The sequence below is a fragment of the Vulpes vulpes genome, chromosome 13 (genome assembly GCF_048418805.1).
Source record: "Vulpes vulpes isolate BD-2025 chromosome 13, VulVul3, whole genome shotgun sequence".
NCBI lineage: Eukaryota > Metazoa > Chordata > Mammalia > Carnivora > Canidae > Vulpes > Vulpes vulpes.
In genome coordinates this window covers 118,137,687-118,163,011 of record NC_132792.1, presented here as the reverse complement: position 1 = coordinate 118,163,011, position 25,325 = coordinate 118,137,687, and the positions used below count along the sequence as shown (strand labels likewise).

Here is a 25,325-nt window from a genome sequence, read left to right as displayed (position 1 = left end):
GTGTCTCTCATGAATAAATAAATAAAATCTTTAAAAAAAAGTGTCACTTCTACAACTTTCTGAGCCCTCCCAGCACCTGGCCCAGGGGTCTCAGGAACACAGGTACAGGCCCAGCCTCCCCACAGCCCCTGTCCACTGAGTGTCCTCCCCTATCACCTTGGAAAACAAGGCAACCCTGCCTTTCTGGGATCTCTGCTGGGAAGGGGGCCCCCCCTCCATCCCCAGAGCCCCCATTCCGTAACCCAGTGACACATACACATTCAGCTCCCACACTTTATTGGGACAATGAGGGGTAGGCAGACCAACACCAGGGGCCCCCCACAGTGGGGGGGGGGGGTCTGGACTTTAGCACCTGGCACAGCATAAGAACATAATAAATACAGGCAAGGAGGGTGGTGCGCAGGTGGGGGTGACCAGAGGTGGGAAGGACCCTCGAGGCCCTTCTAGTCTTGGGGAAAGAGGCGCACGTGGCACTGGCACAGTCCACTCAGCAGGAGGAGGCAGAGGGGCTCAAGTTCCAGTGTGTGGGCGGGAGGGGATGCTTCCCTGTGCAGGTGGGGAGAGAGGTAGAGGGAAACTCCTTTTCATATCAGAAGAGGAGCAGATTTCACCTTACAGATGGCACGAGCGGGGAGGGAAGGTCATTTCTCCATTTGCGGAGAGGGATGCGGATTCGGGAGGAAGAGTCGTTCTGTGTCCAGGCAGCTGGGCGGGGTTCTGAGGCCACTGGGTTCCAGGGTGCAGGAGGGAGAGGCGGCCACCGACCAGACCGGTGACGGGTCTAGAGGATGAGAGAGGTGTAGCCCACGGGCACCAGCCCCTCGGCGCCATCCCGCCCACAGCGAAGCCAGTCCTCGTTCACGGTGGCCACGACGCGCAGCACCTCCCCGCGCTGGAAGCTCAGCTGCTCAGGTGTCGCCGCCACGTGGTCGCAGAGCGTGCGCACGGCCCTTCGGGGAGCCAGAGGGGTGGGCTGGGGTGAAGCTGTCGCAGGGGGGAACTCGAACTCACGGGATCCATCTGGGGCCGCTTATCTGACCCGCCCCCACGCCCCGGGGCTCCTATCCAACAGATGGAAACCAAGGCACTTACCTGAACCCTCCCAGCCAGGCCCTCCCCCAGGGTCCTCAGGGGTGTCGCCCCCAACTTCAATCACCTTGCTCTCCATGCATCCTCCTCATGGACTCCCTGCCGACCTCTGAGGGCTCCACCCTCTCTCAGGACCACTGATCTGGGCCCGCTCACCTCTCCCTGCCCCGCCTGCAGCCAGAGGGCTTCCCAAACCAATGGCTGCTTCATCTCCAGGCTTCAGACCCCTCCCCGGCACCCAGGGTGACAGGGTGAAGCCAGGTTCCCTGCCTCCAGCACTCCTTCACTGCTGCCATGTCCATTCTCCCCCCAGACACAAACAGGCCCAGCTCCTCCTCGTCATCCCCAGGGCCTCTCTGCCTCTGCTCCTGGTTCCTCCCGCACAGCAACCACCCGGGGCCTTTCCTGACCCATACATGGCCACAGGCCCTCAGTCCTCTCTCCTAAAGCAGCCACCACACGTAGCTGTCACCAAGCCTCACTCTTGGGAACCTTCCCTGGCCAAAGCTCCAGGCGGGCATGGACTCCAGTGAGGTGGCCTTCCTGGCCCCTGCGGAGCATAATGCCAGGCTCGTAGTAAGTACTGGAAAAATACTGTTGGACGAAGAAAAAGTCCAGAAAGCTAATTCAGTGGCCTGAGAGCACCCAACGGAGGCCAGACTCCAGAGCACAAGCATCCCTGGCATCTAAGCTAAACACCCCCACTACAGGACGTGTCCCCACCCAGGGACACGGACGGTTCTGGCAACCACTAACCAGGCGCACACCGTGTGCTACACACCTTTGTAAAACTAAGTTCACGCTCTTATGTAACAAAAGGAGCACTTATCTGCCTTTTACAGAGAAACAGGCCCAGAGACCAGAGCCTCATGCCAACAGCAGAGATGGAACGCAAGCCAACCACTGACCTCACAGTCTGAGACCTTTCATGTTTATCTCTCCCACCTGTGGGTCTGCAATTCCCACACCTGTGGTCTACACCCCCACACCTGTGATCTGCATGCCCCCACACTTGTGATCTCTACCCCCCACCTGTGGTCTGCACCCCCACACCTGTGGGTCTCCACCATGCTGGCAGCTGAGGCCTCAAGCTCCTCAGGAGACGAGTTGGTCTCAGGAGGTGCCCCCCGCTTCACCAGAGCCAACACACTCACTGTCGGGGGCAGCCAGCTGGATGGTCTCCTGGAGGAAAGGACACGGGGTCATAGAAGTCACCCAACCTCCAGAAAACAAACGCTGGAACCCAGGACTTTGGAGATAGGAAGAGGTTGGGAGTGCGTCACTGCTGAGGGAGTTGTGACAGCTGCAGACTGAGGGGCCCTCAGGGTGATGAGACACCTGGGTCCAAGGTCTGCAATACCAAACACCAAAAGGAGCTATGGAAGGACAACCCTGGAGCCGGAAGCAGCCCCCTGAGATTCGGTAAAGGGCAGGCAGTAAGTATCTCCAGCTTTGAGGCCAAGAGGCAACACAGAGATTGCCCTGCGGGTTCTCACACAACGAAGAGGCCTCAAGGATCCCCCGAGGTTCCCCCTGGGGCAAACAGGGTTCTGAGAAAGGATCAGAGGCCCAGCAGGAGACCGGTGGTGGCAGTACCTGGACTTCAGCGTTCCTCCGTCCCCTTCCGCCAGGCCCCCAGGCACTCCAAACAGCCTCCCCAGCCACGGACCTCGGCCGGCCGTGGCCTCCTCCGCGGGCAGGGGCCTGTCGTGGGGGCCTCCAGCCGCCATCCCTGGACGCCAGGCCCTCCACCGGGAAAGGGGGAAGCCCTTGGTGCCCCCAGAGGCATAGACCCGGGAGGCCTGGGTCAGCTGCTCCCACCAGCTGCCCGGCGCTGGGGCGCTCTCAAGGGCCGAAGGGCCAGAAGGCGTATCCCCAGGGGCCCCCCGAAGGCTCTGGGCCAGCCGCCCCCCCCAGTGCAGCACTGCGTGCACTGTCTGCTGCAGGGCAGGAGGTGAGCCTGGGGTGGCAGTGGTGGGTGGGGGGCCCAGGGGCAGGTGGTGGTGGTGCTCGAACAGCAGGTCCAGGTGGAAGGTGAGCACAGACAGTGGCTGGAGCAGGAGCAGCAGCTCCGTGGCCAGGGCAGGGCAGCCAGCCCGGGCCAAGGAGAAGAAGCCAGTGGGCAGGTACAGGAGGGACAGCAGGCCTGGGGACAGCAGGCTGATGTCAGCCCCCAGCTCAGCCCCAGGCCCATGGGCCTAGTGGTGACCCCGGAATGGCAGGAAGGAGGCCTGGCCCCTCAACGACACAATGTGGGAAGTGGGCTCCCTGGGACCCTCCCAACAAGGTCCCCAAGGATGAGGGAGACTTCCTGGGGGGAGGGGAGGTAACCACAGCAAAAGGAGGGCCCTGGGGTAAGGAGCTGGAAAAAACACTGCCCAGGCCTGGGAAGGAGGAAGAGGCCCAACATGCAAGACTCTGGAGGTTTCGGGGAATATCTGGCTCTTTCCTGCTAGGGGGGGAACAGGACACACTAGAAGTCTAAGTCACCAAACTGGAAATGAGGATCAAGGTCCCTCTGGCACCAGGGGGACCCACAGAAGAGACAGTCCCCCCCTCTTTGCCCCTAGTGGGCAAACTGCCCTACCCATTGGCGACTGACCTGCATCTTCCTGGAGGCTCGAGAACCACAGCTCCAGCTGCTTGGTGCTGGAGGGGAACGGACAGGAGCTCAGGCTGGCATAGGGCTTCGGAGAGGGGAGGCCACCTCGGGGACGCTGCGTCCCTCCACCCGTGACCCCCGATGGCCCCCAAGCCATGGGAGGGACACCAGAAACACAGCCACTCACTTAAGGAGGCCCAAGATGAAGGCGTGAAAGCGGCTGCGGCTGCTGCTCAACGGAGCTAGACGGCTGACCTGGCCGTACAGAGTCCCCAGCGCCCGGCTGCTGGCACCTGTGGACACCGCACTATCAGCCAGGACCCCACCCGCCCCTGCCCCTGCCCTACCTTGCCCTGCCCCTGCCTACCTGTGCCCCACCCCACCCCACCAGCTCCAGCCCCTACCCCTACCTCGCCCGGCCTGCCCACCCCAGCACCCCCCTCAGGGGACCTCACCTGGCTTCACAGAAGCCTCCACCACGCTCCAGGGGCTACTCCTGCGCTGCCCCGTGATGAGGTCCTTCCGGAACGGCTTCAGGCCATCCGCCACGAGGGCGTGCAGGGCCGGACAGAGGGTAGTCAGCACCAGATGCCCCACATCTGGGCTCAGACGGCTGTCCCCCAACTGGGCCTGGGGGTGGCACAACCCGCTTGTCCCAGGTGCCTGCGGAGGCCACCCCACCTACTGTTCAGGGGCCCCCACAGCCTCCCCACCGCCTCGCTCACCTTCTGAACCAAGTTCCGGGCCGCCCCAAAGTGCGAGATGATCTTGTCCACGGAGGCGCTCACAGCTATCAGGAGCCCTGCAAAGGGTGGGTGGGGAGCGCACATCTGTGTGGCAAACACCCCAGGGCTGGACACCCAGGCTCCTACAGGCCGACAGGGCGCCGAGGCCTAACAGAGCAGCAGCCAACCCAAGGGCTGGGGTCAGAGGTCTGGGCGTCCTACCTTTCTTCTGCTCCTGCAGCTGGCCGGTCCCGCTCTGGGCCTCTGCCATCCACCGTCGCTGGGCCCCGGGGACACCGGCAAACGACCAGGAACTCTGGGCTACCGCGAAGGAAGGAGGCGGCACTTACCACGGTGACCCGAGGGCACCGGGCTGGCGCCCAGGTCGCCCGCAGCACCCGGGGCCGGAAACTAGCAGGGACAGGGACAGGGCCCTAGGCCGGGTGGGGCGCCCCGAGCTCGCCGCCCCTCCCCCTCCGGGGCCCGCGCCAACCTCCGCCCGGACATCCCCGCGCGCCCCGCCCAATGGGCCGGGGTGGGGGGAGGGCAGCCCGGGGAGCACGTGGGGGGCCAGGACCAATGGACAGACAAACAGACCGACCTACGGGAGTGGGAGGAGACACGGAGAAAGGCGACCTGGGGAGGGGAGGGGGTTAGGCTGGGAGGCGCGGGCGTGGGCCCACTGGGGTCCGGCGCCTGCTTTCCCCTCACCCCACGAGCGAGGCAGGGGGGACTGTGCCCCCCACACCCCAGCACCGCACAGGCCCCGGCCCGCGCCCCCCTCGCCCGGGCCTCGAGGGGCGGGGCCAGGTGCCCCCCGCGGGCGGGCGAGGCAGCGCCGCCTCACCCGAGGACCCTGGGGGCGGAGGACGGGCTTGGGGGGCGGGGGACCCCGCGGGCGAGCCCGGGTCCGTCTTACGTAGCCTGGGCGGAGGCGGCGGGCTCCTGGTCCGGCGGGAGCCCTTCTGCGGGCGCGGCGGTGGTGGCAGCGGGGGGGCGGGCACCTGGCGGGGCGGGGGGGCCGCGGCGGGGAAGGTGCTGCTTCTGGGAAAGAGCGGGGAGAGCAGCAGGGCCAGCTCGGGGCTGGCCAGGCAGGGCAGGGCCCCCCGAGCCGGGGGCGAGTGCGCGCCCACCGGGGACTGGCGGACCGGCAGCAGCCGCTCCTGCGGAGGCCTCGGCGCGCCCAGTAGCCGCAGCCCCGCGCGGGGAGGGCCGGCGGGACGCGCGGGGAGTGGAGTCCCCGCCGTGCCCGCGCCCTCCAGCAGGGGGCGCGGGGCGGCCGCGGACCGGGGGGCGGAGGGCGGGCGCGGCGGGGGGGGGGCGGCTGCAGCGGGGGGGGGGGGGGGGAGCGAGGCGGCAGCCAGGCGGGACGGGCGGAGAAAGAGGGAGCAGAGAGTTAGTGCCATAGCCCGGCGGCCCCCCAGGTCCCCCTCCCGGAGCGCTCGCCGTTGGCGGGGCGGGAGGCGGGGCGAGGGGGGCGGGAAGGGGGCGGGTGGCCCAGACGGGGGGCGCGGGGCGGGCCGGAGGCGGGGGGGTAGGGAGCGAGGCCGCAGCCCCTCACCTACCCGCCCTCCGACCCCGCGGCTCCCTGCGGCGGCTTACCCGCGCGGCTGGCCTGCGCGCCCGGTTCCTCGGGCTCCCGGGCGGCGGGGGCCTCCTGGCCAGCCACGGGGCTGCCCGCCCTGCCCTCCTCGGGCGGCCGCTCGGTGATGGGCTGCAGCCCGGGCCGGTTCTTCCTCCTCCGCGGTGGGACGGGCGGGGGCGGGGGCCGGGGCGGCACCAAGGCCCAGCCGACCGGGGGATCCCGGGGCGGCACCGGCGGGGGCGTGGCCCGGCTCCGGGAGCGGAGCTCCTTGAAGGTGGTGACCTCCCGGGGCGGCGCCGGGGAGCCTCCCAGGGAGCCGCTGGGGGGCAGCTCGCTGTCGGGCGAGAATACGATGAGCCAGTCGCTGCGGTCCTTCTTGACATGCGGCACCGGGGGCAGCCCCGGGCCCCGCTTGCGCTTCTGGGCCAGCTCATGGAAGGACGTGATTGTCCGGTGCGACGCCGGCTCCCCGCTGACGTCACTCCACCCCGCATCTGTTTTGGGGCTGGCTTCGGTGATAACTGGGTTGCTTTTGCAGCCGGAGTCGAGTTTTGCAGGTTCCGTTGTCCAGCTAGAGCTGCTGTTCCGGTGGATGGTGCAGCCAGAGTCAATGATCCCCGTGGCTTTCCAGCCGGCATCGGGGAGCTCCGTGTCAATTTTCCAAATGGGGTTGATTTTCCAGCTGGGTTCGGTTTTCCCAGCGTCGGGCTCCGGGAGCTCGGAGGCAAGGAGATCCTGCTCCCCTCCCTCGTCCTCTTCCTCTAGCCCCGGGGAAGGGGGCTCCTGGCAGGTGGTCAGAGTGTTGCGGTTGGAGTCCAGACCGGGGCTCCGTGGGGAGGACGCTCCGGAGCAGGAATCGGGCGAGCAACAGAAGCTGTCCGGAGAGCAGGCGCCAGGGCCTGCGGAGGCCAGCGGGGAGCCCTGCTCCAGGGGGATGATGCTGGGCTGAGGGTGGACATCCTCACCTGGGAGGCCCTGCGAGTACACCGAGATGGGGGACTCATCTGGACTAAGATCTGAGCAGGAGCTGAGTGAGGAGGAGCAGCCTGGGTCCGAGGGAGAGGCAGCCCCCTCCTCCTCCTGCGCTGGGTCCTGTCGATTCTCCAAGCTGGGACCGTGCTCCTGGCAGCATCGGCAGGGCACAGCTGGGCTGTTGGAATTGGCGTCCACCAGGGCCCCGCTGCAGGGGCCGCGGCTCTCCTTGCCCCCTGTGTCTCCAGGGGGAGGGGATGTGCTCAAGGACCCCTCCCGTAGCTCAGGACGGCGGGACAAGTGCAGGCCCAGGGACACATGCTGGAGGTGGATGTGGTTGAGGTTGCAGAGCAAAGCCCTCTGAGGGGACAGCATTGTGCCGGCAGCGATGAGGTGGCCTCTGGAGAGTCGGGAGGCTCGGGCCTCTCACACCGCCTACCTGGCAACCGCAGAGGCAGACCTGGAAGACAGGGAGAGTGATACCCAGCCAGAGAGGACGCGGGGCGCGGCGGTGACGGGCAGCTGCAGCGGTCATGAAAGGCACCGGCTGCTTTGGACAGTATTTAAATAAGACGCCAATGTCCGTCGACTGACCGGTAGTTTCCACTGCAGTATTTGCAGGTGGAGCCGAAAGGAGCCCCCCGGGACTGGGGCGGGGAGGGTCAGGAAATGCGGCTGCGCTCTGGATCTCTGTGGAGATGCGGGGGCTTGAAAAAGGATGGAGCCCAGGATAGAGCCTCGGATCGTCTCTGCTGCAGTCTGGCCCTGCACCGCACCCCCGCTTCCCCAGCCTGCCCTTCGCTCCCAGGGGAAGGGGCTGCTGGAGGCCCCGCCCAGATGCTCCGAAATCGCGTGGGGGAGGCGCGGCCAGCTTGCTAACGCAGGAGAGTAGCGGGCGAGCGTGGGGGCGAGCACCCGGCAGCTGGCGGCGCGCAGGTCCGCGGAGCAGGTGGGCCAGCAGATCTCTGCTCCGACGCCGCGCTCACCCATTCTCTCCGCGCTGGGCTCTGTCCCCCAGGCGCCACCCCACTCCTCCTCTATGCAATTTTCCTGCGCCCCCCCCTCCTGCCCCACCCAGCGTGCCCGGATGCGTCCCCCCTCACCTTACCCGGGTCCTCCAGCGACCGCTGCAGCCCGGCTCCTCCACCACTCCCAAGGTCCCAGTCGGACCGCACGGACTGGATGGGGGGCGCCAGGACGACCCGCCGGCGCTGCGCAGCCGCGCCCCTTCACGCAGGGGCGGGGCGTGGCTCAGACCCCGCCCCCAACGCTTGACGTCTCGCCTGTGTCACCCATCCAGGCTCCGCGCAGCTTTAGTCTTAAGCTCTAGGTCCCAGGGGTCCTGAAGGCAAGACCCTGGTCCCGGCTTCCGCGCGGCCACCCCTAACCCTGACTTCTCCCGACAGAGCTGCGGCGCAGGCCGGCACCAGTCTCCCCAAACCCTGCCTACTGGGGACACAGCTGTGCCCCAGACCATTACAAGCAGGCAAAGACGCACGAGAAGATTGGATAATTTATTGAGAGCCGCCCCGCCCCACCCTCGCAGTCTCTAGGTCACTTTTTCCTCTTGTAGATTTTGTGCGCCAGCCCCAGAAAGATGGCTGGGGGCAGGGGTGAGGCGCACTGCTCAATGAGGCTCATGAGGCGGCTGTAGCTGTCTTCCTCATACTGCATGAAAACAGCCGGCAGGTTCAGCTCCTCGTACAGCGCCTTCACTCGGGCCACCTTCTCCGCCTCCTTCTGCCCATAATTCTCCTGGAAGGGGTTGGAGGCAGGGGAACTGGCTTAGCCTTCTCCAGCTATCAGGGCATCTGGCACGCCCCTCCTCCATCTATTCCAGCCTCCGATTTCCCGGGTCTTTGAACCTCCCTCTCCTGCTGCACTAGTTCAGGCCAGTTTCCTCTACATCAGCACTGCCGAGGCCTCGGAGGCCGAGGCCGGGGCTGGCTAATTGTGGGGAAGCTCAGCTGTGCATTGGAGGATGTCTGGCGGCTTTCCTGGCCTCTACCCGCTAGAGATACCTGAAGCCTGTGCACACGCCCACCAAGTTATGACAAAAAAAGTCTGCTGATGCTGCCAAGCCCCTTTGAGAATCCTTATATGCCCCCTTTCCTGGGAGCTCCAGGATCCATGGCCTCCCAAGCACCTGAAGGACTTTGCGCTGCTCTGGAGATGCCTGCTGCAGACACTGAACCACCAGCCAGCTGCACTTGTTGTCCTGAATGTCTGTGCCAATCTTGCCCGTCACACTGGGGTCCCCAAAGAGATCCAGGAAATCATCCTGGGCAGAGGGCAGAGGAGGACCAATGAAGACACTCCACACAGGGCACTAGGCTGGCAGTGGCCTGCTCCCTACCAGTGCCCTCCTACCTGAATCTGAAAGAACTCCCCCATCTCCAGCAGGATCTTCTTAGCATTGGCATGCTCTTTCTCCCCATCGATGCCTGCCTACAGTGAAGAAAGGATCACTAGATCAAACGCCAGGGGTGCCTCCACTTTCCTTGCTGCATCTCCTAGGGGGCCCCAAAGCAGCCCCCCAGATCCTCTGCCCTCTTCTTTCAGACATCCCTGGCTTCCTGGTCCCAGGATGTCTCAGTGGCCCAACCTCTAGCCCTTGGTGCATGCCAACAGACACAGATGAGCCCTGGGGGGCCTGCGGACGGCCAGGCCCCAATCCATGGCCCCTCATCCTCCTCGGTGTCTTTCCGGATGAAAGCAGAACGTGGAGCAGTGAGGTTGAGGCGGCCAGGGAATCCAACTGCCTGTCTGGACCTGGTCTACCTCTCAGTGTGAACCCCCCCAACCCTATCCAGACATGGATGCAGCAGTCGGTGCTCTTCCGAATCGTACCAACCACTTTCCTTCCTATCCCCTGCCTCCCTTCATCTTTGCAGAAGTCCTGAGGTGGGAACTCGGTCATTGGACTGGTGAGGAGACACTGAGACAACTGGCTCAGGGTCACGCAGCCATTCAGTGGGGGCTCCCTGTCCAAAGCTGCCTGCTGGGTGCCCATGGTCCAAAAGCCCGGTCCGTGGGCAGCAAGGGGCAGTGGGCACACTCACCATATACATGGCAGCGGCCACGGGAAGGTAGAATGAGTAGAAGGCGGTCTTATACTTGACAATAGACTTGTACCTGAGGAGAGGGAAGGCAGAGTCCTCAGGAAGGCAGGGCCCAGCACCAGGCCCCCCTCACCGTGTGGGCACCATCCCCCTGTCCCTCACCTCTTCTCAGTGAACCTGCTGAGATCCACGCTGCCCTGGGGGGCAGTGATGAGGTCCAGGGTCTGTCCAATCTCAGTCTGGTAGGAACTCTGAGGAGGAGGAGGGAGGCCTGTCAGCTGGGCTTCATCCAGGGCTGGGAAACCCACACTATGAGCAGAGAGAGAGGCAGAGGACCCCAAATCCCAAGGCCTGTAGGCACACAGGGCTTCCTCACCCCTTCTTCCACTCACAAAGAGGAGTAAAAGTCCTTTCTGCCACCAATCTGCCTGACACCCAACACCTTTGTTCCTTTCCAGGCCACTATAGCTGACTCCCATGCCCTGAACCCAGAGGCCAAACCGGGCATGGACAGGCTCTGGCCCTGGGCTGGCCTGCAACACACCTGGAGGAAAAGCTCAATCAGGTTCAGGTAATAGGGCTGCTCCCGGCAGTAGACCTTCAGCAGGCGGTAGATACATGCTTCCAGAAGCAAAGCGTCATTGATGGCATCCAAGCCTATGCCTGGCTGTCAGGGACACAACACAGAGAACACAAGCAGTCATTCTGGCCATTCTGAACCCTCGGGATGCCCTCTGCCACCACTGCCCTGTGGCCTGTTCCCATGCCCACCACTACCCTCTCTCGCACACTATACCTTCTGATACCAACAGATCTGACCCCGTCGGGTGAGGGACGAGTCCATGATGTCATCTGACACCAGGAAGAAAGCCTGGAGCTAGGAGAAGGAAGAGTGTAATAAGCCCCTCATGAATCCTTATTAATGCTCCCTCCACCAGCAACAGAGCTGCAGCTATTGATAACCACTGAGCTAGGAAGGAAGTTGATGGGGAGACCCGGGGTTTCTATCCTGTGCCAAACACTATGGGAAATTATGTGACCTCATTGGTTCAGACTTCCCAATATAACATGAGATCAAAACTTTTGTTTCCAGAGTAAGAGACTCCAGCAGGTCTCAGACATGTCCACACAAGCAGCCCTAATGATCCTGGTATCAGGGAGGTGATGAAGCATCACATCCCATACTCTTCTTTTGCCAAAAACTATAGTGAATGCTAAAGGTTAAGATTTCTTCATGCAGTGTTAACTTCCCATGTCGCCTCCAGGCCCTCTGCTTACATGCACCAGTGCCCAGGACAAAGCCCCACCTTGGGGGGCTCATTTAGCAGTGCAGGTCTAATAGGACAGAACTGCAGTCTGACTCAGTAGCTGTCACCCTTAGGTCTTAAACATTTAACCATGCCAACATCAGCAAAGGGCTTCTCTTCTAAGTGCTAGCCTACCTAAAAGTCCCAGGAATGTGCTGGCTCCCACCAGGCTGTCCCATCCTTGGAGGCCAGGACAGTGTGTTTGCCCAACTGGCACTCCCAGAGCCTTGCACAGTGCTAGTCCCAGAGCGCATGTGTCATAAACACTTGTCTCATAAATCATGAAACACTGTCATGTACCCCATGATTCGTCTTGCATTCAGGCTACACATTCGGAGCCTTTAAAAACAGCTTTTCAGGACATGGTTTTAAATCTTCACTGTATTCTGATCTCTGGGTGTGCGCGAATAGGTCTGCCCTTGCTTAAAACACATAACACTGCCCATTGGCTCTGGCATGCAGAGCGTAGAAAGGACGATGGTAGCCCTTGCTCTTGTTCCAAGTGAATCCTTGGGGAAGGAGGCACCCATCTGCAGCTTCACCTCTGACCACACCCTGGGGCAGGGTCTGGGCTTTCCACACTGGAGGCATGTGTTTTATTTATAGAGTGTTTACTGGGAGTGACCTGGTTCCACGAATGCCACTGGTCCAGTGCCTCTCCCACCTGGTTTCAACCAGCACCACTCAACAAGACAGTCTCCAAAGGGCGTTCATTCCGTGGCTCCCCTCAATCTCGTCTGCCCCACAGCAATGGTTCTTAACCCAAAAGTACCTTATATTTATTAGGGGAACTTAAAAAAAAAATAACAATAATATCAGTGCCAGAGTCCCACCCCAGATCAAGTAAGTGAGAAATCTATCCCAATTATTGGTTACGGTGGAAGGGCTATTCTAAAGATTAAAGACTGAACACCTACCAAATACGGTTCATTACTCTTGACTGGACCCTAAATGTTCATTCATTCATTCATTCATTCATTTATTTATTTATTTAATGATAGTCACACAGAGAGAGAGAGAGGCAGAGACATAGGCAGAGGGAGAAGCAGGCTCCATGCACCGGGAGCCCGACGTGGGATTTGATCCCGGGTCTCCAGGATCGCGCCCTGGGCCAAAGGCAGGCGCTAAACCACTGCGCCACCCAGGGATCCCTGGACCCTAAATGTTTAAACAAAACCAACTTAGAATGGACACTCTGGGGAGAATAAAGAATATTTAAATATGGAATATACATTAGATAATATTCCTTTATCAGGGTTAAGTATCTTGGGATGTTGCCATGGTCTGAATGTGTTCCCCGCAAATGCGTATGTTGAAATCCTGATGGTCAAAGATGATGGTATTAGGGGGTGAGGGGGGCCTCTGGAAGCGCTCAGAGATGGAGCCCTCCTGACGGGAGGCTCTAGAGCTGCCTGGCTCCTTATACCACAAGGCACTGTGGCAGGGTGCCGCTGAGCCCAAAGAACCCCCCCTCCCTATGCTGGTGCCTCGATTTTCAACTTCCAGCTTCCAGAACTCTATGAAATAAATTTCTGTTCTTTATAACTACCTACTGTGAGGTATTTTGTTGTAGAAGCCCAGTCCAAATGAACTAAGACAGATGTGACAATGGCATTGTAGTTATACAGGCAAATGTCCTTATTCTTAAGCAGTAAATGCTGAAATAGACAAGAGGTTGAAGGACCTGACGCAGGAGAAAGATAAAACCAGAAATTGTAACAAATATCACCCAAGTACAAACAATGGTGGACAGCTCAAAAGGCATCTTAGGGGAAATGACAGCATTACAGCCATGTTTAAAAAAAAACCTGGGACTCTCCCAGGTGAACCTAGGGTGCAGCTGTTACCTCAGGGCCATTCATCCTACCAGGTGACCTGCCCTGGTCCCATAGCTCTGCTCCTCTGCTTTGCCCTGATGCTCCAGCCTTCTGGCCTTGCCTGGCTCCTCTGTAACCCAGGGGCCTGTCCCTTTACTTCCTTGGAGACAAATACCTCTTCTCCACCCCCATTTTCACTTATGAGCTCCAGACTGGAATTCCCAACACCCACAGGCCAGACAGCTCCACCCACACTGCCCTATGCAGAATGCAGCATGGCTGACCCCTGAGCACGTAACATTCTCCCTGGAGGCAGTTGTTCCTTTCCACAGGCCAGGTCCTGAGCGTCTTCCCTTATGAGCTCTGCCACCCTCCCCTTCTAGAATCCAGTCTCCTTGTCACTAAGGAAGCTTCTGGGCTAGGCCAGGAAACCATAACCCTTTAAGGGGCAAATGAGCTGGGTATAGAAGACAAGGACACACAGGGATTGGCACAAAGCAGAGAGACAGAACCGCACAAGAGCGCATGTGCCCTGACTCTGTGAAGTGGCTATGATTCAACATCAGCCCCTTGTTATGTGGGATCCCAGACGCAGATCTAGCAATTTTCCATGTGATGTTAGAAATCTGAGGGGTTTTTCGTTTTTTTTTTTTTATTTTTATTTTTTTTAAGATTTTACTTATTTATTTGAGAGACAGAGAAAGAGAAAGAGAACACAAGCAGGGGAAGCGACAGAGAGAGAGGGAGAAGCAGACTGCCCATTGAGCAGGGAGCCCGACACAGGACTCGACCTGAGCCAAAGGCAGACACTTCATTGACTGAGCCACCCAGATGCCCCTAGAAATCTGGGTTTTTATATAACATCTCTCCTTTCTTAAATTTAGGGTACTTAATTTTCAAAAACTATCGGTGGGCTGCAAGTTTTCAATCTCTGCTTTAGAATAATTCTCTGGAAGAGCTAGGTCACTCTGACGGTTCCCATCTGCTCGGAGGAAAGAGCTGACACCTTCATACCCAGCTCCAAGGTCCTGGCCCACACCTAGCTTAGTTTATAGATTAAGTACATACCTCTTGTCAAAGAAGTTCCCCACATTTGTTAACCCTTAGAGTAAATCATTATCTAATCTTGGCAGAAAGACATGGAGAAGTCAGTTTCAAGCTCCTCTCTCGCCTCCCCATAGGACCCATGACCCTGGTAAAAACCTCTGCTTCTCCTGCCTTTCCCCCATCTCCCTTACCAGCTCCACACACCAGCCCACGGTCAGGGCCCGCCGCAGACTAGCAGCATCCTGCTTCCTGGGCTCCACCAGCTCCTGAAATGCTATCAGCACTGTCAAACCCCGCTGGTACTTGCCTCCAACAGCATTGTACTCCAAGACCTGAGGGCAAAGGAAGAGGGACAGGGCATCAGGGTCTGCAGGGTATCTGCCCTCTCCCACCTCTAACCTTGACATTATGCTAACTTCCTCAAATCCCACTCTTCCTGCAGGAGCCTCTCTGGAATTGCTTGGCTTCTTCCCCCAAGTCCTGGAGTGCTGTTGGAAGAGTGCCCCTATCTCCAGGCTCTCTCCTCGTTGTCTTCCCCAGTACATTTTTTTTCTTTTCCTTTAAGCAGGTTCCACACCCAGTGTGGGCTTGAACTCATGACCCTGAGATCAAGAGACACACGCTCTGCTGACTGAGCCAGCCAGGTACCCCCATTCCTAGGTAAATTTAAAGGCTTCTGCACATTAAAATTTGTTCCCAGGCCCACAACAGGGCTTGAACCCAGGGAAAACTCTGTACATGCCATGGGAATGGCTGGTACGTCCAGGTCTCTCCTTCCCAGGTTTCAGCCCCATCCCCCTCTCCTAGACTTCCCAGCCACCTCCTCCTAAACACAGTTCAAACTATCTGCAAATGAAAAGCCTCTCTCACAGTATTAAAGACAAGGCCCTTGGGATACCTGGGTGGCTCAAAGGTTGAGCGCCTCCCTTCGGCCCAGGGCATGGTCCTGGAGTGCTGGGATGAGTCCCACATTGGGCTGCCTGCTTCTCCCTCTGCCTGTGTCTCTGCCCCTCTCTCTCTCTCTGTGTCTCTCATGAATGAATGAATGAATGAATGAATGAATGAATGAATCTTTTTAAAAAATAAATAAATAAAGACAGACAAGGCCTTGAAATTGGCCAGAAGAGGGCTCCTCCAGTGCCATCTCCTCCTGCTGGCAGCACTTCTTTTGCCTTCTGCTGCCCTGCTGTCCACCAGCTCTAATGTACTGGGTAAACCTTCAACTGCTACCCCAGTGTAGGCAAACCCTTTCCTTGGTTCTCCTCAGACAAACAAGACAGTATTTATAAAAGAATTACTAGATATCCCCCAAGAAAGAAAAAAATCAGGCAATTCAAATATCCTGGCCAGATTTCCTGCCCTGGAACAAAGGTTTCTTTTCTTTCGTTCTTTTTTTATTTTTTTAAAGATTTATTTATTTGTTTTGGGAGTTTGTTTGGGCAAAGGGAGAAGGAGACAAAGTCTTAAGCAGACTCCAGCTGAGGGCAGAGCGCAGAGGCCATCATGGGGCTTGATCTCCTGACCCATGAGGTCATGACCTGGGCCGAAACCAAAAGCCAGAAGCTGAAGTGACTGTACCACCCAGCAAACCCCTGGAGCAGAGCTTCCTGATGATCCCTAGGTCCTCCTAAAGCACCCCAGGCTGCCTTCCTCCCAAGGTCTCTGACAAAGTAGCACCTTATGACTTTTGGACACGTAATTCCCTTTCTCAACAAAATCAAAGACCTAGGCCTTCATCCCCAAGGGCCTCCACTTCATATAAAGCAGTCCAGATGGCCCACCTGAACCATGAGGCAGGATTGATGGGCTGAATAAGTATACCTGCCCAGGCCTTGCCTGCTCCAGAGATCCAGAGTCACTCAGGTAAAAGCCTGCCCCACCCCCGTCCGCTGTGTCAAAGGTCTCCCAAAAGCCACAGCTGAATCCTACACACATACAGAATGAACCAAAGATCTACTCTCTGAAGTCACTAATCCTTCACCTCCTTGAGCCGGGCAATGGCGTCTCCTGTCTCCGGGTGGCCCATGCCATCCTCAGTCAGTATCTTGACAATCTGGGGGAAGTGCTGGATGAAATCCTGCCTTGCTTGGGCATAAGCGTCCAATTTCTGGTCTCCATTCATTCTGAGGGAGGAGTAAAGTGCTCTGAGGAGAGGAAGCCCAAGTCAGAAACCCGAGCAGCTGTTCCCCTCCCCAAAGCCCTTCACCCCGACTGCACTCACCGAGGCTCCTCTGTCCACGTTTGGCACCAGCAGCGGGCACTGTGCCAGGCCCCCAGGACTGGGAACCCCTGCACCAGGGAGGGCCGCGGGTGGAGACCCAGCCACCTTTCCCGGGGCGCCCAGCAAGAGGCTGGCAGCAAGAAGACCCCCACAGATCTCAGCCAGCGGGACAGGGGCATCACGGGGGTGACATAGGGAGGGGGCACCGAGCACTCCCTGCAGGGGCAAGCACCAAAGGCAAATGCACGGTGGTAGCTCCCCAGGTCACCCCCACCACCCACCCTTTTGCCTCTGGGCCCTGGAATGCCCCCTGCTCTCTTCTGAGCTGAGCATGCAGACATTTCCAAAAAGAAGGAAACCCAAGTTACAAAAAGCATGGCTGGCTGACTGAAAGTCCACTGGTCGCGCTTAACACAAGTGCGCACTTAAAATAACTCAATGCCACCTAACTTCAAGTCCTGCAGGGAGCCTCTGGAATTGCTACTGTCTTGGCTTCTCCCCTCAAGTCCTGGAGCGCAGCTGTAAGACTGCAGACGAGAGCATCCGAGGACTAGGGCCTGGAAGGAGCCTGAAAGCACCCTACCTTACGGAGGGGCCAACTGAGGCTCTGGGAGGCAGGAAGGTACGTGGGGAGTGCGGCGACAATCTGGCACCCAGGTCTCCCTCATAGGCGGGGAAAGGGCTGGCAGGCTCGAAGATACCTCCAAGACGAGGAGAACTGCACCGGAACCCCGGGGGTCAGGGACACAAGGTCCGGAGCGCGGGGACTGAGTGTCCGGAGCCTCACAGGCGGCGCGGGGGCCGCACGGCCAGACTCGGAACGGCACGGGCGGCCGGGGACGCTGCAGGTGCACGCAGCCGGAGAGCCAGTCGGTCGGACCCACCTGTGAGCCCACACACCGCCACCCCCCACCCCCCGCCCCGGCACTGCCACCGCGGCGAGGCCGAGCCTCCCACCGCGGCCCCGGCCCAGCCCAGCTCACCTGCTACCTCTCTCACCTGCTCCTGGAAGTCGGCTCTAGGTCCGGTGTTGGCGGGGAACTCCTGAAAGCAGCTCCCCTCGGCGCGCGGCCCTCTGGGTCCGGTAGTTCCGGATCTCCCGTCCCTCAAGGCAGAAAGTTCTCATCCGACTACAATTCCCGGCATGCAGCGGGAGGGACAAGACGACGCGATCTAGCGCGGGCCGGCTGGGCGGAGACGATCCGCACTGATTGGCTGCCTCTCCTCGTGTGAGCATGGGCCCTGTACCGGACAGCCAATGGGAGGGCCACGCCCCGGGCGGTGCGAGCGGGACTGGGAGGCCGGGAAGTGGGACGCATGCTCCATCGCCCAGCTGTCACCTTTACCACAGTCTCATTATCTTTAGCTTCCGGTGCAGCCCAGCGGCTTGTTAGTGAAATACCTACCAGTAGGACCAGCTTTATCAAGTCCTACTTGGCCAAGTCCTCAAATTTAGGCAAACCACTGAACTCTGATCCTTCGTTAACTGTCTTTCCTTGTCTGTTCAACAAAGATGAGACCATGAGGCAACGTACAGATAGTGCGTTCAAGAAGTAAGATAAGATGGGCAGCCTGGGTGGCTCAGCGAGTCCCGCGTCGGGCTCTCTGCATGGAGCCTGCTTCTCCCTCTGCCTGTGTCTATGCCTTTCTCTGTGTGTGTCTCTCATGAACAAATAAAATCTAGGAAGGAAGGAAGGGAGGGAGGGGAGAAATAAGACCTAGAGCAAAAACCAGAAGCCTCACGCCTCACCCCTACACACAGCCTACCAGCCCCACCACGGCGAGACGCTGTTGGCTCTCCACCAACCCTCCCGATTCCAGGTTACTCCATCCATCTGAAAAGAAGCCTGAAACTCCAAACCGCCTAGGACCTAAAAGGGTTTTGTCATTGAGAAACAAAAATCACTGTGCAAGGATATCCACTTTCACACTGGAGCTGGCTTCTCCCTAAAGATTTTATTTATTCATGAGAGACACACAGAGAGGCAGAGACACAGGTAGAGGGAGAAGCAGGCTCCATGCAGGGAGCCCAGTGTGGGACTCTATCTGAGGACTCCAGGATCACACCCTGGGCAGAAGGCAGAGGCTTAACCGCTGAGCCACCCAGGCGTCCCATAAGTAAAAAAGAACGTCAAGACTCGCACTTCCCCATTTCAAATTTTACTACAGGGCTAGGGTAATCAAAACAATGTGGTACTGGCATAAAGATAGACATATTGATCAGAAAAAAAAAAAGTGGCTAAAATGGTAAGTTTTATGTTATCCATATTTTACCACAATTAAAAAAAAAAAAAAAAAAAACACCTGAGAATCATGTGCTCACCTGGAGAACCAGGGGGAGGTCTGGAAAATTTCATTACGCACAGTAAATTAAAGCCCAGATCACACCCAGCCACACCCAGAATCTACTTCATCTGCCTGTGAATCTGCACATCTCACCTCTAAGGAGCCTGTGGGTTCTTCCCCCAGGCCCACTTCTTCCTTCCTAGGGTCCTCTCTCCATCAAGGCCCCCCATGGGTCATGGTCCTCCCACTCCCCCACCAGTGATTTTGCTGGGGGCTGGGCAGGGGGGAGGGATTATCAAAGGGTAAGGATGACGATGAGAGATGCTCAGTGGAGCGGCAGAAAGCCCAAAGCAGTTCAAAAAGCAAATGACACTTTTAGGAAGGGGGAAGATGCTAACATGGTGTGTGGAGGCTGGGGGAAGGCACTTCAGGAAAATACATATATTAAGGTGAGTCTAAGGTGAGTGAGAATTCTAGGAGAAGAGCTTCTAGCTAATTGAATATTACCTGGCTTGTCCTGTGTGGTCTGATGAGAATCAGGTGCAGCTGCCAGCTAGCTCACTCTCAGGGAGAAGAGCACTGAAACTGGCTGGGAAGGGAAATTGATTCCAGGCTGGGTCCTGCAACTTCCCTGTCCAGCTGAGGTGGAACTCCCCTGGCTTCAGGGCTGCCTGGGCTCAAGTTTGGCCCCAGACTACCCGACTGGGAGAACTTCAGCAAGCCATGTGACCCCATTGAGTGGGCTCAAAGCTGCAAAATGATTACAGCAGAATACTTTAGGTGACCTAGGTGTACTTTAATGAGTCAAAGTACCAACATGCACCCTACCTAACCGACTTACAGAGCTAAATTGAGGGTCAAAGTGGCAAAGTGGGGAAGTCTTTATAAATATTCACATCCTCTTATATCCAAGGAGTGATTAATCCACTTTCACTGCAAACTCAAGGTTTTAGGGGGTGAGGGTTAGAAGGAGAAAGGATTGATATGGGGGAGCTGGTGTCTGCCAGAACTCAAGCACTCTTGCTTCCTCATTCCCAGCCTGGAACCGCCTAGAAGGGACCTTTGTTGTGAGACTCAGGGCAAGTGTGGGACAGTCTGGACCAGCCTGGCTAGGATGAGAGCCCCCGGGCTCTCCTATGCCCAACCTAGCTTTTGGTGGGAAGCACGAGGCCCAGCAATAAGCCAGAGCATCCTATTTGCCCCAGGTCCCTGGAAAGAAAGAAACCTCTAGTGCTAAGGGAAGAACACACTTTTGCAGGCAGCCAGTCCTGGGTTCAAACTCTGACTTAAATTCTTCTTAATTGTGTAACTTGGGTTACCTAACCTGTTTGAACGTCATTTTTCTCCTCCCTAGAACAGTGATGATATGTATCTTACAAGTTTATGCCAGGTGTTTTTCCGTATACAGATGAGAGCAGCACTCCATCCATAACAAAGTAGGCCAGTTTTCAGCCATATCTTCACACTATGTCTGCTTGGAGATGTTGTATTTTGTTATTTCTTTTTTTTTTCAAACATTTTATTTATTTATCCATTAGAGACACACACACACACACACACAGAGAGGCAGAGACACAGGCAGAGAGAGAAGCAGGCTCCATGCAGAAGCCCAACGTGGGACTCGATCCCAGGTCTCCAGGATCAGGCCCTGGGCCAAAGGCGGCACTAAACCGCTGAGCACCAGGGCTGCCCTATTTGTCATTTCTTGTTACAGAGCCAGACCTGAGCTGTACTCTATGTAGGAGGACTCCCCTCATTGGGTCAGGTAGCTTTCTGTCTCCCTGTGGCTACCAAGTTCCCCCCAGGCCTGCCCTGATCACTGAACACGGACAGGGCCTGAATTCTCACCTGTCTTCTCCATCACCTGGAACTTCTTTTTTTTTTTTAAGATTTTATTTATTTATTCATGAGAGACACAGAGAGAGAGAGAGAGAGAGAGGCAGAAATACAGGCAGAGGGAGAAACAGGCCCCATGCAAGGAGCCCGATGTGGGACTCGATCCTGGGTCTCCAGGATCACCCCTGGGCCAAAGGCAGATGCACAACCACTGAGCCACCCAGGCGTCCCATCACCTGGAACTTCTTGAGGACAGGAACACATCTTTGTCATTGTCTCCAGAGGGAGACAGGGTCACAGGGTCTGCCCCAAGAAGAAACCTATATGGAATTTATTTTGATAAGTAGAGAAATATTTTTTAAAGATTTTATTTATTTATTCATGAGAGACACACACAGAGAGAGAGGCAAAGACACAGGCAGAGGGAGAAGCAGATTCCATGCAGGGAGCCTGACGTGGGACTCGATACCAGGTCTCCAGGACCACACCCTGGGCTGAAGGTGTGCTAAAACGCTGAACCACCCAGGCTGCCCAAAATAGTCTTTGTTTTAAAGATTTCTTTATTTATTTTAGGAGGGGGGGAGAGAACATGAGGGGGCGGAGGTGCAGAAGGAGAGGGAGAGGGAATCTCAAGCAGACTCCTTGCTGAGTACAGACCCGACAGAAGGCTCGATCCCATGATATCTATATGGTGACCTGAGTCAGGTCAGAGTCAGAGGCTTAACTGACTGAGCCCTCCAGGTGCCCCAAGTAGAGAAATATCCTAGGAGCACTCATGCAACTGTCACCCAGCTTTCACATGGGAGCATTGTGCTCATCTGATTTTGTCAAATGACCCTCTTTTCTTACACATCAGGCACCATACTCCTCCCCTGCAGGAATATTTTTTTTTACCTTTTTTTACTTTATTTTATTTTATTATTTACAGAGAAAGAGCACAGGGCCAGCAAGGGAGCAGAGGGAGAAACGAGCTCCCTGCTGAGCAGGAAGCCCAACACAGGGCTCGACCCCAGGCCCCCAAGATCATGACCTGAGCCAAAGAGGCACCCCTGCAGGATTTTTTTAAAGATTTATTTATTTATTCATGAGACACACACACACACACACACACACACACACACACACGGGGGGGGGGGGCAGCCCTGGTGGCTCAGCAGTTTAATGCTGCCTTCGAGACCCCAGATCGAGTCCCACGTCAGGCTCCCTGTATGAAGCTTGCTTCTCCCTCTGCCTGCGTCTCTGCCTCTCTCACTCTCGCTCTCACTCTGTGTCTCTCATGAATGAATAAATAAAATCTTTTAAAAAGAGAGAGAGAGAGAGAGAGAGAGAGAGAGAGGCAGAGGGAGAAGCAGGCTCCACTCAGGGAGCCCAGCGTGGGACTCAATCCTGGGACTTCAGGATCACGCACTGGGCCGAAGGCAGGCACCAAACCGCTGAGCCACCCAGGGATCCCCTGCAGGATTATTTTAAATTAAGCTTCCACCATCAATATCATTATACCTATAAACTCTTCAGGATGTATCTCTGGTAGACAAGAAATTTTTTAATATATTTTTTAAAGATTTTATTTATTTTTTCATGAGAGACACAGAGAGAGGCAGAAACATAGGCAGAGGGAAAAGCAGGCTCCATGCAAGGAGCCCAGTGTGGGACTCAATCCAGGACTCCAGAATCACACCCTGAGCGAAAGGCAGATATGCTCAACCACTGAGCCACCCAGGCATCCCAACAAGGAATTTTTTTTTTAACACAATGCACAAAATTAACAGTAATTCCATAATAGCATCAAATACCCAATCCATGTTCAAATTTCCTGGGTTGTGCAAAAATGTATTTCACAATTGTTTTGTTCAAATCGGAATCCAATTCAGGACTGGATTGCAAACACACTGCATTTGGTTGGTATGTGTCTTAAAATCATTTTTAAACAAACAGCTCCTCTTTCCCCCCGTTTTTCATGCTATTTAGTTGTTGATGGAACTGGGTCTTTTGCTACTAGAATTGCCCAGGTACTGGGTCTGGCTGATGGCATCCACAAGTGATTAACCCATTCCTCTATTCCCTGTACTTCCTGTGAACCAGTAGTTAGGTTGGAGGCTCCAGGAGAACCAGAATTCTTTCAAGACATGTGCTCCCATTGCACTGGGCCAGAAGACACACAGGCCTGGTTGCCCCACTTTCAGTGGTGCCAAACTTAATGGTTTTATTTATTTATTTATTAGATTTTTTTTTTTTAAGATTTAATCTATTTATTCATGAGAGACGGGGCGGGGGGGGGGGGGGGGCATGCAGAGACACAGCCAGAAGGAGAAACAGGCTCCATGCAGGGAGCCCGACGTGGGACTCGATTCCAGGTCTCCAGGATCACCCAGGTTGCCCGAACTTAAAGGTTTTAATAGCTACTGGTGAGGGGCAGCCCTGGTGGCCCAGCGGTTTAGCACTTCCTTCGGCCCAGGCTGTGATCCTGGAGACCCGGGATCGAGTCCCACATCAGGCTCCCTGCGTGGAGCCTGCTTCTCCCTCTACCTGTGTCTCTGCCTCTCTCTCTCTGTGTGTCTGTCATGAATAAATAAAGTATTAAAAAATAATAGCTACTGATGAGTATTTTAGTTTAGTTTAGTTTCAAGTAAGCTCTATGTCCAACATGGGGCTTGAACTCACCACCCCAAGATCAAACATCACATGTTCTATGGAATGAGCCAGCCAGATGCCCCTATGATGAATATCTTAAATTTAACTTACCTGGAGAAGCCCATCTAATGATGCCAGAGAGGAGGTGAAGCCTAAGTGATCAAACAGGAATGTTGTCTAAGAGAGAAGATGAAGAAGGGCACATAGGTATAGGGGACAGTGTGTGCAAGGCACGGCATTGAAGCCACAGTCTGTGGCAGCAACAACAGAAGGGGGTGGGTTTGGAAAATGGTGGGGGAACGAGGACTAACTGAGGACAAAACACAAGGCCAGGAAAGCACACTGACAAGTCCTTGAAACAGGCAAAGGGACATTCCTCTATGGACTCAACTGCCTCAATGTTCATACTTTGCTGAGGGCAAAAGGCAATCTTAGCTCGACCCCCAGATCCTGTAAGTCAACTTTTTTTTTAATATTTTATTTATTTATTCATGAGACACACACACACACAGAGAGGCAGAGACACAAGTAGAAGCAGAAGCAGGCTCCACGCAGGGAGCCCAACGTGGGACTCGATCCCGGGTCTCCAGGATCAGACCCCGGGATGAAGGGGGTGCTAAACTGCTGAGCTACCTGGGCTGCCCAAAGACAACTTTAACATATAAAAGTTCCTTTAGAAATTTCCTTTATCTATACCCCCTAAAAATACATGTTGGGGGGATCCCTGGGTGGCTCAGCGGTGCAGCGCCTGCCTTTGGCCCAGGGCATGATCCTGGAGTCCTGGGATCAAGTCCCACATCGGGCTCCCTGCATGGAGCCTGCTTCTCCCTCTGCCTGTGTCTCTGCCTCTCTCTCTCTCTGTATGCCTCTCATTAACAAATAAATAAAATCTTTAAAAAAAGAAAGAAAGAAAATGTTTGGGATCTGCAGGTTTGCAGACTGACCTTAGCTGTGGGTAGTGAGCGGCTCCAAGTCTAATAAGACACAGAAACAGCTGAGGGTGGTACAGGTGGGAGCACGGGTAAGGAAGGGAAAGGCAGACTTGGCCGCAAAATGGTGGCGCGCAACCCCGCCATGGGCTGGGCCACTGGATAGGAGGGCCTGCAGCCCCAGAGAGAGGCCGGAGCCGGCCCAGCACCCTGAGAGCCAGGCCTCCTGCCATTCAGAATGACTCACTGAACCCAGACCAGGCACTAGGAACAGACTGATAGGCAATAGAGACAAAGTGCCTCTTATCCCGGAACTGATTTTCTAGGTTGGGGGGTGGGGGGCATGGTTAACAAGTCCAGTGTATAAAAACTGAGCGGGGAAGGACAGCAAAGCCCGGGGGAAGCCTGCTGAGTTACACGGGTGGTCCCAGAAGGCCCCAGCAGTGGCCGCACCTGGAAAGAATGAGCGGGACCTAGTGAGTAAGCCATTTGACTAGCAGAAGGAGGGGCAGCCTCCATACATAGAGGGAACATCAGAGCAGCCCTCTCTCAGGCAGGGGCTTATCTTCCTTATTGGAGAAACATGGGTGATGAAGGAAAGATGTTAGGGTCCGAACCTGACAGAGAAGAAAGAATTCTTGAGACGTGTTTGATGCAAAAGGGTGGTTTTATTAAAGCCCGGGGATGGGACCGTGAGCAGGACCGGCTGCACAGGGGTCACGAAGAGTCACCAAGGTCACGAGGAGTGGCCCATCACATACTTTCAAGTTGTGATGAGCATGTCAGCCTCCCAGGTATTTTGGATACAGGGTTTCCAGTATCCTGAGGGGGCTACCTGTTTTTAGGAAAGGTCATTTATTACTGTTACATAAAAACTCAGTCATGAGACCCTTCAGATGTTCATTGGTGGGTCATATGCTTGGGGGATGATTGCCAACATATATCTCAGGGGGTAGAGATAAAGCAGGTTTCTAAAGGAATTTTTGTATGTTAGAGTAGACTTACAGGGTCCTGGGGGTCAGGCTAAGACTACCTGTCGCCCTCAGCAATGTATTAACATCCAGGCAGCTGAATTCCTAGAGGAAGGTCACTCTGCCTGTTTCAAGGACTTGTCAATGGGCTGCAGGTAGAAAGGAAATTTAATTTTTTTCTGCCTGTTTCCCATATTATGGGGACCAGTATGACTGGATTAATGGGACTAAAGCAGGGGGTGGAC

At 56.4% G+C, this 25,325-nt stretch overlaps 2 protein-coding genes across 34 annotated transcripts; both read right to left on the bottom strand.

Moving 5' to 3' along the window:
- Positions 1-259: 259 nt before the first annotated feature.
- RUSC1 (RUN and SH3 domain containing 1) lies at positions 260-8,195 on the bottom strand. Of its 16 annotated transcripts, none has more exons than XM_072733540.1 (12): positions 8,077-8,195; positions 7,568-7,663; positions 6,019-7,433; positions 5,336-5,740; positions 4,639-4,737; positions 4,417-4,493; positions 4,147-4,321; positions 3,879-3,984; positions 3,692-3,738; positions 2,686-3,235; positions 2,122-2,271; positions 260-950 (listed from the first exon to the last, which is right to left on the bottom strand). In XM_072733540.1, the coding sequence occupies exons 3-12, from the start codon at positions 7,346-7,348 to the stop codon at positions 782-784; spliced, it is 3,108 nt and encodes a 1,035-aa protein (XP_072589641.1). In that variant the 5' UTR covers positions 7,349-7,433; positions 7,568-7,663; positions 8,077-8,195; the 3' UTR covers positions 260-781. The 16 variants fall into 16 exon arrangements, with proteins under 16 accessions (XP_072589641.1, XP_072589639.1, XP_072589638.1 ...); XM_072733538.1 differs by having other exon boundaries at positions 8,082-8,195; XM_072733537.1 differs by having other exon boundaries at positions 6,019-7,663.
- Positions 8,196-8,468: 273 nt separating this feature from the next.
- Positions 8,469-17,573, bottom strand: FDPS (farnesyl diphosphate synthase). Of its 18 annotated transcripts, XM_072733553.1 has the most exons (12): positions 17,411-17,442; positions 17,129-17,269; positions 16,428-16,643; positions 16,188-16,350; positions 14,398-14,538; positions 10,832-10,912; positions 10,580-10,702; positions 10,198-10,286; positions 10,036-10,108; positions 9,344-9,421; positions 9,120-9,254; positions 8,469-8,728 (listed from the first exon to the last, which is right to left on the bottom strand). In XM_072733553.1, the coding sequence occupies exons 3-12, from the start codon at positions 16,604-16,606 to the stop codon at positions 8,528-8,530; spliced, it is 1,263 nt and encodes a 420-aa protein (XP_072589654.1). In that variant the 5' UTR covers positions 16,607-16,643; positions 17,129-17,269; positions 17,411-17,442; the 3' UTR covers positions 8,469-8,527. The 18 variants fall into 18 exon arrangements, with proteins under 18 accessions (XP_072589654.1, XP_072589655.1, XP_072589653.1 ...); XM_072733554.1 differs by lacking the exon at positions 17,129-17,269 and having other exon boundaries at positions 17,427-17,561; XM_072733552.1 differs by lacking the exon at positions 17,129-17,269 and having other exon boundaries at positions 17,411-17,511.
- Positions 17,574-25,325: the final 7,752 nt, after the last annotated feature.